At 39.6% G+C, this 9,100-nt stretch overlaps 3 protein-coding genes across 4 annotated transcripts; 2 read left to right on the top strand and 1 right to left on the bottom strand.

Annotated features, from left to right (window-relative positions):
- Window positions 1–609: 609 nt before the first annotated feature.
- On the top strand, window positions 610–1,906 carry LOC117911227 (expansin-A20). Of its 2 annotated transcripts, XM_034825502.1 has the most exons (3): window positions 610–749; window positions 854–1,172; window positions 1,287–1,906. In XM_034825502.1, the coding sequence occupies exons 1-3, from the start codon at window positions 620–622 to the stop codon at window positions 1,588–1,590; spliced, it is 753 nt and encodes a 250-aa protein (XP_034681393.1). In that variant the 5' UTR covers window positions 610–619; the 3' UTR covers window positions 1,591–1,906. The 2 variants fall into 2 exon arrangements, with proteins under 2 accessions (XP_034681393.1, XP_034681391.1); XM_034825500.1 differs by having other exon boundaries at window positions 610–1,172.
- A 273-nt stretch (window positions 1,907–2,179) lies between these two features.
- Window positions 2,180–3,653, bottom strand: LOC117911226 (pentatricopeptide repeat-containing protein At1g62350-like). Its single transcript, XM_034825499.1, has 2 exons — window positions 3,224–3,653; window positions 2,180–2,972 (listed from the first exon to the last, which is right to left on the bottom strand). The coding sequence occupies exons 1-2, from the start codon at window positions 3,629–3,631 to the stop codon at window positions 2,562–2,564; spliced, it is 819 nt and encodes a 272-aa protein (XP_034681390.1). The 5' UTR covers window positions 3,632–3,653; the 3' UTR covers window positions 2,180–2,561.
- LOC117911225 (glutamate--tRNA ligase, chloroplastic/mitochondrial) lies at window positions 3,635–8,621 on the top strand. Its single transcript, XM_034825498.1, has 12 exons — window positions 3,635–4,078; window positions 4,319–4,440; window positions 5,123–5,305; window positions 5,974–6,092; window positions 6,250–6,298; window positions 6,433–6,534; window positions 6,712–6,814; window positions 6,889–6,952; window positions 7,330–7,444; window positions 7,638–7,738; window positions 7,999–8,155; window positions 8,229–8,621. Exons 1-12 carry the CDS (start codon window positions 3,724–3,726, stop codon window positions 8,457–8,459), a joined length of 1,701 nt encoding a protein of 566 aa, XP_034681389.1. The 5' UTR covers window positions 3,635–3,723; the 3' UTR covers window positions 8,460–8,621.
- Window positions 8,622–9,100: the final 479 nt, after the last annotated feature.

Here is a 9,100-nt window from a genome sequence, read left to right on the forward strand (position 1 = left end):
GTATGATGGGGGCATCTGCATCTGATAATTAGGCCAAAGTCTGTAATCAGAACCCAGACTTTCCAGCGCCAAAATTTGATTTGTTGACGGCCGGGGTCTTATCCCAATCCCGTCTTTGGACTTTCTCAAAAGAAGAGCCTTCCAAACAAACAGTTTTAATACTTTGGATTCTAATACCAAGGCTTTCCGCTTTCTTCATCCTCTGTCTGCCACCACCACAAGTACAAAAACAAAAAGTCCCAACTCTCAAAGCCAGCCCTGCTCTCAAAAATGGAGCCAAATGAAAACAAAAAAACAAAAGAACAAAGCACCCCCCTTCTGTCTATCTGGTGGACCAACATAGCCTTCATCTCTCCCTCCCTCTCTCTCTCTCTCTGTTAATGTGAACTGAGGATTGTGGAGTCAACTTTTGCCAAAATTAATTTTCTTTTTTCCAATGGAGTTCTCATGTAGCCGGAGATTGAGGCCATTTGGTAAAGAAAAGGAGGGTCTTCTTTAGTCTTCAGGACCTATCTACATTCTACAATCCCCATAAGAAAAGGAAAAACAAAGAGGGAAGAAAAGACTCCTCCTCAGGCTCAACTCAAAATAGGCTTCTCAGAGGCTTTTTGTATCTCAAATGGGTGCCCTTCAAGCCATGGTTGTTTGCTTGTTTCTAGTGCGTGCATGCACAACCAATGCCCAGGTTGAGCAATGGAAGTCTGCCACTGCAACATACTCCAAAGAAACAGATGCCTCAATCATAACTGGTACTTCTTCTGCCTCCTCCTATATTCCTCCTCCTCTCTCTACATTTCTCTAACTCAACTGGGGTTAAAAGTTTTCAAGAGTTTCTTTCTGTTTAATATTGCAGAAGGTGCTTGTGGTTATGGGGACCTTCACAAGATCAGCTATGGAAAGTACAGTGCTGGACTCAGTACCATGTTGTTCAATAGAGGCAGTACCTGTGGGGGCTGCTTTGAATTGAGATGTGTTGATCACATCTTGTGGTGTCTCCAGGGGAGCCCATCTGTTATCCTCACAGCCACAGACTTTTGTCCACCAAATTTTGGGCTTCCAACTGATTATGGTGGCTGGTGCAATTTCCCCCAAGAACATTTTGAGATGTCCGAAGCCGCCTTTGCTGAAATTGCAGGGTTACATGCTGATATAGTTCCAGTTCAGTACAGGAGGTAACAAAACAATTATAACAATAACTGAGATTCAAAGATTCAATGCAGTTTAGTTGAAAAGTTCTTTTCCATTGAATTCTTTCCTAACCTACATATTCTTATTACTTTGTGTAGGGTTAAGTGTCACAGAAATGGAGGAATGAGATTTACAGTGAGTGGAAATTCCCACTACTATCAAGTCTTAATCACCAATGTTGGGTTGGATGGGGAAGTTGTAGCAGTGAAAGTGAAGGGATCAAGAACAGGGTGGATACCCATGGCAAGGAACTGGGGACAAATCTGGCAATGCAATATTAACCTTGAAGGACAACCTCTATCGTTTGAGGTGACAGCCAGCAGTGGAAAAACACTCACCTCCTACAATGTTGCTTCAGGAAATTGGAGATTTGGTCAGACATTTGAAGGGAAACAGTTCTAGAACTTGGGCAGGGGACAGAAACAAAAAGAAAGGGCTCTTCCAAGCCTAGTTTCTGAAATTTGGGCAGCAGCTTGAAGCTTACAATTGTTGATCATGAGTTCGTAAGGGCTGAAGCTCTAGACCTTAAAGGCATGCTCACCCACTCATTCAAGGTCAAAAGTGGCATGGAAAGTGGAGAAGAAAGGTGAAGAACTAGGAATATGAGGTCCCAATTTTGTCTTCTTTTGATATACTTAGAAGAAAACATGTATCATAATGGAATGTGTAATCATTAAAAAGTAAAGCTAAATCTACCTTACCCTCAAATCTTCTGCTATGTTCTAGCTTTAGCAATGCTTTACAAGTTAGATGGTCTTCAGACATGGTTGATTCAATAGTTTTCTTGCCAATTCAATACACTTAGGTGGTTTTCTAAGAACCAAACTTAATCATTTATTCTCCCATCACTTCCAATATCCACAACATCTTGTAAGGCTTGAATGCATAGAATTTTTACCCTTCCCTTAAAGGGAACATCACCTGAAACTTTCTAGCTACGCACTGAGATGGAATGATTCCAGAAAGGCACAGAGCAAACAGCCAGAAGGTCTAGAACCATCATCAAATGAAAAGTAACCATAGAGAATTGGTTGCATAATTGCATTATTGCAATTAATTTATACAACAAATAGCCCCATTACATCATGCATTAGATGTGTACACATGGAAGAATGAAGACTCATCCAGTCAGTATTAATGCCAGGGTTGAATGTAAGATGTTTGCTAATCAATCTGATGAGGGATACATGAAAAGATGAGGTCGTAGCAGTGTTAGAAAACCCGAAAAAACCCTATATGTATCTGGGCATATGCTGTATGATGATGATCACTCTGCTGAAAACCCCTCAGATTGCCCTTCAAGAGAATCAAGACAAGCAAACATTACCTAATATATGTTTCCAGACAATCCCATTTGTTCTCTTCTCCCGCAGTCAGTTATAGTTGAAGCCCACTGTCATGTCTTCCTCCTCCTCTAGAAACTCCAGTGATTCACCAAAATATTTTTGAGCATCCAGCTTTACAGTGGCTGAAATATCCAATTCTCCCTTTGATTCTAAACCCTTTATCAGTATTCTGAAGGAGGACTTATTGGGTTCACATCCGGATGTTTTCATTAACTGAAAACACTCAATTGCAGGCCCAGTCATGTCGAAATCAATCAAAGTCCTCAACAGAGCATTAAAGCCCTCAGTTTCAAGCTCTAGACCAGTTTCCTTTTTCAAGTAAGAGAGGAGAAGGTGAACCTGTTCAAACAACCCATTGCTACCAAGCACCCTAATCATTTCGGCATAGAGTGAAACTTGAGGCTTATACCAATACTCCTTCCGAACATCATCAAAAACCTAGTTCAGGGAATGATGCTAGTCAGGAAAATCTCTTAGATTTCATCATACAGATGGAAAAGTTGAATTTTTTCAATGCAAACAGATACAAGGGCTCTAATGAGAACTCTGTTGATCCTATACCATGAATTTGGATGTAAAGTAACAAAGAAAGCAATCAGAGTAGTTTTAGGATCGAATTTAATCATAGGAGAATTGAATAATTTGAGGAGAAAATGGGAAGAAATTGATGGAGTTGGTTGGTTGCATACCTTTAGGGCCAGAAGGCATTCGTTCTGGTTCAGAAGTTGCTTAAGAACGGCGATCATATCAAGCTTCAACAAACGCCGGACCTTCGACTCAAACACTCTCTCCAGCGACGACTCATCTCTCTTAGCGCGCTTCAGTGCCTGCACTGCCTGAATCGCTTCGATGCTCAGATTCCTCCCTCTCTGCAATGGCTTCCGATTCTGACTTCTGTCTCTCATATTTATAGTGAAAATCCCTCTCTTCACCCTCTCTACAGTCCTGTATCCTCCATTTCCCTTCAATTCTAGGGTTCTGGTTCTGGATGGAGAGCTCCAGAGCGTACAATGACTCATTTCCGCTGAGTTGCAGTGGCGAGTCCACTCTGTCTCCGCTATTAGTCGACTCGTTGGGCCGGGCCGGGTCAATATCATTAGGGTTAAAAAAAAAAAAAACAAATCTTGCTTAGAAGGCAAGTAGAACAGAAGACTCGTTATCTGGGAAAGGTTCGTGTACTGGAGCGAAAATGGCGAGTTTGGTAGGGTCACCGTGGATGAAGATTAGGGTCATTCCGGAGGTGGCTCCGCCGTTTCTCCGCCGCTCGTCGTCTCTGTTTCGGAGGAGTTTTTCAGTGTCTTGTTCGGTTGAAGCGCCTCCGAAGAAGCTCGAAGGGGAGGTTCGCGTTCGTTTCGCTCCTTCTCCCACTGGAAACCTCCATGTTGGTGGCGCGAGGACTGCCCTCTTCAATTACTTGTTCGCCAGGTCCAAAGGTGGGAAGTTTGTTCTTCGGATTGAAGATACTGACCTGGAGAGGTCTACTAAGCAATCAGAGGAAGCTCTGTTGCAGGATCTGTCCTGGCTCGGTCTCCACTGGGATGAAGGTAATTCTCTTGATATGCATTTCAAAATCTTTAATTTCGCTCTGAATTTTTCTCCCCTTTTCTTGACATTATCATAAATTTGTCTGAATCTTATTCGGTGGCTAAGATTTAATCAACTGTCGATTTTCCACATTTCTAGTCCCAATTGGTCTCCTTTGAGTGGGATGTGATTGAATAAAGGGCATGAGGTACCCATGAAATAATGCTGATGATTTCCTTATGTGATGAATTTGCTTGCAGGTCCTGGTGTTGGTGGAGACTATGGTCCTTATAGGCAGTCTGAAAGGAATTCTTTGTACAAGCAATATGCAGAGAAGCTTTTAGAATCTGGTCATGTTTATCAGTGTTTCTGTTCGAATGAGGTAATTGTGTTCAAACTTTAGAACTCATTTTTTTAGTAACCGTTAACCGACCTGAATTACAAGGAGAGCTGAGCGTTTAATCATCCTGAGGTGTAAACTGAACAAAAATTCTTATGATTTCTGAATTCAAAGTTTGTTGCTTAGAGTTAGCTTAAGGAGATGTCCCTAAACTTGGAACGTAAAACTTCTAGCTTTTGGTAGATGAGTACCTGTAGTTGTAGTTTAGTGTTCTTTTATAGTGCTATTTGTGTTGCTATCTATCTGTTTGTATTCGGATTTGTAGGGTATTTGGAGTTTATATCCATATCATGGTATACCGATTAACCTATATGGTGACATACTGTTATGCCACGGATGGACATGGTGGGAGCATGGTGTCTTGCCTATGGTACATAGTCTTGCAATCTTGGATAATGAACTAGTTTCAAGGGTGATCCCACCTTGTGAACCGTGTGATCACCGTGAACCTTGTTATTTGGTTCGTGGTTTGGCCATCTTTTGCCTTGACCACAATCGCTCATCTACTCAATTATTTGATTTTATGATTACTCTTTTCACAGTTCATTAATTCTATCTTCTCTTTTTATTTTTTGTTTTAGTTCTTTTTCTTTAATCTTATTTCACTTGCATTGGTGTGGATATGCCTTGTATTTAAGAATGCCTATGTTATAATCCTTTCCAGGAATTAGAAAAGATGAAGGAGATTGCAAAGCTAAAGCAACTGCCTCCAGTATACACAGGAAAGTGGGCCAGTGCGACAGCTGAAGAAGTACAAGAAAAGCTAGAAAGGGGAACTCCTTATACATACAGATTTCGTGTGCCAAAAGAGGGAAGTTTGAAAATTGATGACCTTATCCGTGGCGAAGTAAGTTCTGTTCTTGTTTTTTTTTTTTTTGTTGCATGAGGTCTTGTACTAGCAACTAACAACATTTTACTTTTAATAGTAAGTTTTTGCATCCTCAGTGATAAGGTTGTTAATTGGTCTGTCTGTGACTATTGTTGAGAATTTGTGGCTGTTTTTGTTGTGATTTATGTGAAACTGATTGCTAGGATTCTACTAAAAGATCATTTAGCCTATGTTGCTTGGGGGACATGTGATGAAAATCTCATTTGCTGATATTAGATGTATTCTGCTCCCTTTACTTCACCTGCTCTAAGAACTTGAAAATCTCTTTTTTTATTATTATTATTATCATGTTTTCATAATCCCAAAGGATGCCTTACAAGATTTTATGGCAAGTTATATTCATGAAATACATGGTCTGAAAGCATAATGACTTGGGGCATTGTTCTATGGTGCTACTGATGCTTATTTGATCTTTTGAGGGATTGTGGGGAATAGAATGGGATGAGTGTGTCATAGGCAGGTATCTTCCTTAAACTCTGGGAACTGTATTTAAGAGATCTGGTGTTTATCATTAGTAACCAGTCACCAACTGAAAACAAATCATCCATTACAAGTGTATCCTCTTTTCACATCTAACTATTCTTAATTTGTAAAGGCTGTTGATTTTATTTGATAGTGTCATGAAGGTTAGATGGAACTTGGATACACTTGGAGATTTTGTGATCATGAGGAGCAACGGACAACCAGTTTACAATTTTTGTGTCACAGTTGATGATGCCACCATGGCTATTTCTCATGTTATTAGGTAAGTGTTTACTCTCTTCAATATGTGTGGGAATTTCCTGTTTGTCAGTCCAGATATCCTACCAATCTACTACCATTCTTTTTTTTTTTTTTCTTTTTCTTTTTAATTGTAGCTCATGATATCATGTCATTTTTATCTATTTAACACTTAATTTCAGAGCAGAAGAGCATTTACCAAACACTCTCAGGCAAGCATTGTTGTATAAGGTAACTTTTGCCATAACTTGCATTTCTTGATCACTCACCACACGCTCATTATGGGCACACAGCTTTCATGTTCTCTAAATTCCTGAACTTTGCACAAGCTTATCCTGGAGTTTATATATATTGTTTAATCACAGGCTCTTGGATTTGCCATGCCTTCGTTTGCACATGTTTCCCTAATCCTTGCACCTGATCGGAGTAAACTATCAAAACGACATGGTGCAACTTCAGTGGGTCAGGTAGTTAATGATTGTTATATTCTGTTTGTTTCGTTGGTAAAAATTGGGTAAAAAATTTTGTTTCTTCCTCTGATTTCTTGATCCATGTGTTCTCTTTCTTTTTTCTTTTTCTTGTTGATAAGGGTTCTTCTAAAGAAAGGATAGAAGTATCAACTTCTAATATATATGTTCTAACAGTTCAAGGAGATGGGGTTCCTGCCTCAGGCAATGGTGAACTACCTTGCACTGCTGGGTTGGGGTGATGGCACTGAAAATGAATTCTTCACCCTGAAGCACCTTGGTAGGTCATTCTCTTTTTGCATGCTTATGCTGATGGATATCAATATGTATTTATGATTTTCATGTGGTTCACAGTTGAAAAGTTCTCAATTGATCGTGTTAACAAAGGTGGTGCCATCTTTGATTCCACCAAGTTAAGGTAATTATGGTCAGCTACTATATGCTGATAGAACCTTTACAATTGTTATTTTGTCAAGCACTCTGCAGGGAGAGTTGGAGATTGATAAAGTTTTCTGCAATCACATTATGTTTCATCTACTTTTGCATGTTGATGTTTTTGCAAGATTTTTTCTGATATTTCTAAGGTTCCATTTTTCATTTCCATGATTTACTTCTGGATTATGTCCTGTGACAAATATTGAGTCGGGCTGATTGCCTTTTTTATTTTTTGTGTTGAACTGTTAAAAGAAGTATACTGATTCATTTTGATATTCTACTATTTTTATGCTCCACACAACATTGCTATGTTCAATAGTTTCTTAACACTTTCCCTTTTTTGTGTTCCTATGAGCTAAGGTGGATGAATGGTCAGCACTTAAGGTCACTCCCATCAGAAGAGTTGACCAAGCTCATTGGTGAGCGCTGGAAAAACACTGGTATTCTCATTCAGTCAGATGGGCCTTTCGTAGAGGTAAGACTCCACATTTATCTGGAAGCTTCTAGAATGTTTTGGCAAGCTCCAAAAAGGGTTTTGACCAATCTTGATTGCAGTTCCCTTGGCAATTTGAGAATGTCCTTGAAGCCTTCCCACCCCCTTATAAATTCTATATGCAAGGCTTGACAAATATGATGATAATACTTGCAAAGTAAACCTGTATGAACAGGAGGCTGTTGCACTGCTCAAGGACGGGATTGATTTGATAACAGATTCAGACAAGGCCCTCTCTAACTTGCTTTCCTATCCTTTATGTGCTACCTTAACCAGGTGACTACTAAAACTTGCACTTATATTTCTGAAACTCTTTCTCAACATTGAGAGGTTCCACCCGACTTTCTGATTTCTTACTTTTTTGCAATACAAGCTACAAAATTTTTTGTGGGAATCCTGTTTCTTGGAACTAATTTTCTGAAACAGAAAGGGGCAAGATATGTTCATAATCGCTTTATTTTGGGGTTTATCTTTACACTGGTTATGCTTGAATCTCTGTAATGTGGGATATATATAACCATAACTTCCATCTGCAGTCCTGAAGGTAAACCTGTCTTGGAAGATAAGCTGTCTGAAGTTTCATCCAGCTTGTTAGCCGCCTATGACAGCGGTGAACTTCTCCAAGCCCTTGAGGAAGGCCCTGCTGGCTGGCAGAAGTGGGTGAAGAGCTTTGGCAAATCACTGAAACGCAAGGTGGGTTTCAATTGAATATGCACGATCTTCTTAATCAACTAAAATGTCTTGCTGATTCCCATCCTCATTGCAGGGGAAATCGCTTTTCATGCCTCTTCGAGTTTTGCTAACCGGAAAACTCCATGGCCCAGACATGGGGGCTAGTGTGCTTTTACTCCACAGAGCTGGGACCTGTGGAGTTGTTGCTCCTCAGGTTGGGTTTGTGACACTGGAAGATAGGTTCAAAATGCTGAGAGAAGTTGAATGGGAAGCATTAAACAAGGATCAGCCTCCTCTGGAGTCTGCTGCTCCAGCAATTAACTGACATTCCACAGTTTTGGCCTTTCCTTCTTGTCTCGTCCTTTTCCCATTTGAGAGAGAGAAAAAAAAATAAAAAATTGAATTCATCTCCAAGTCCAAACTCCCATGTGTGATAGTTCCTGAATTTGAATGCAAATAAAGATGCATCTTTAGACTCTTTACTGCATGACATGAGTTATGGTCAGCTCATCAACTTCTTGATAATATGAGTGAAAACAAACCACAAAATTACAAATTACGCAAAATATAACAATAAAACTGAAAGTCAGGCAGTTGGAGGATTCTTGTCGTGCCAAACTCTGTATCAAACTAATGGGCCCCTGTGAAAAAAGTTAGGCCTACCTTATTCTTAAATTAGGTCTCTTAGAATATCCCAAATAAAAAACAAGTCAAATGATCTTACATTTGTTTTGAAAAATCATCCCAACAAATTTTTAAAAAATGTTTTGGCAAAGTAAGTCCTAAAATTTTTAATATAAAAAATGGGACTTTGAATACCCGCGCCGGATAACCCGGTTGACCAGGAAATGTGGACCCAATAAGTAATACATGGTTATAAGTTCAAAATTTATCATTGATGATATACCCTAAATTTACTTGTTGTGGGACTGTTAATATATTGAGAGAATTATAAAGCTTAGCTAT

This window comes from Vitis riparia, chromosome 3 (assembly GCF_004353265.1).
Source record: "Vitis riparia cultivar Riparia Gloire de Montpellier isolate 1030 chromosome 3, EGFV_Vit.rip_1.0, whole genome shotgun sequence".
NCBI classification, from domain to species: domain Eukaryota; kingdom Viridiplantae; phylum Streptophyta; class Magnoliopsida; order Vitales; family Vitaceae; genus Vitis; species Vitis riparia.

Bases quoted from the DNA above. Each gene is read 5' to 3' on its own strand.
- LOC117911225 (XM_034825498.1), top strand. From the start codon at position 3,724: ATGGCGAGTTTGGTAGGGTCACCGTGGATGAAGATTAGGGTCATTCCG. The intron at 6,093-6,249 runs GTAAGTGTTTAC...ACTTAATTTCAG, and splicing joins GCTATTTCTCATGTTATTAG to AGCAGAAGAGCATTTACCAA. The intron at 6,953-7,329 runs GTAATTATGGTC...CTATGAGCTAAG, and splicing joins TTTGATTCCACCAAGTTAAG to GTGGATGAATGGTCAGCACT.
- LOC117911227 (XM_034825500.1), top strand. From the start codon at position 694: ATGGAAGTCTGCCACTGCAACATACTCCAAAGAAACAGATGCCTCAAT. The intron at 1,173-1,286 runs GTAACAAAACAA...TACTTTGTGTAG, and splicing joins GTTCCAGTTCAGTACAGGAG to GGTTAAGTGTCACAGAAATG.
- LOC117911226 (XM_034825499.1), bottom strand. From the start codon at position 3,631: ATGATATTGACCCGGCCCGGCCCAACGAGTCGACTAATAGCGGAGACA. The intron at 2,973-3,223 runs GTATGCAACCAA...TCCCTGAACTAG, and splicing joins AATGCCTTCTGGCCCTAAAG to GTTTTTGATGATGTTCGGAA.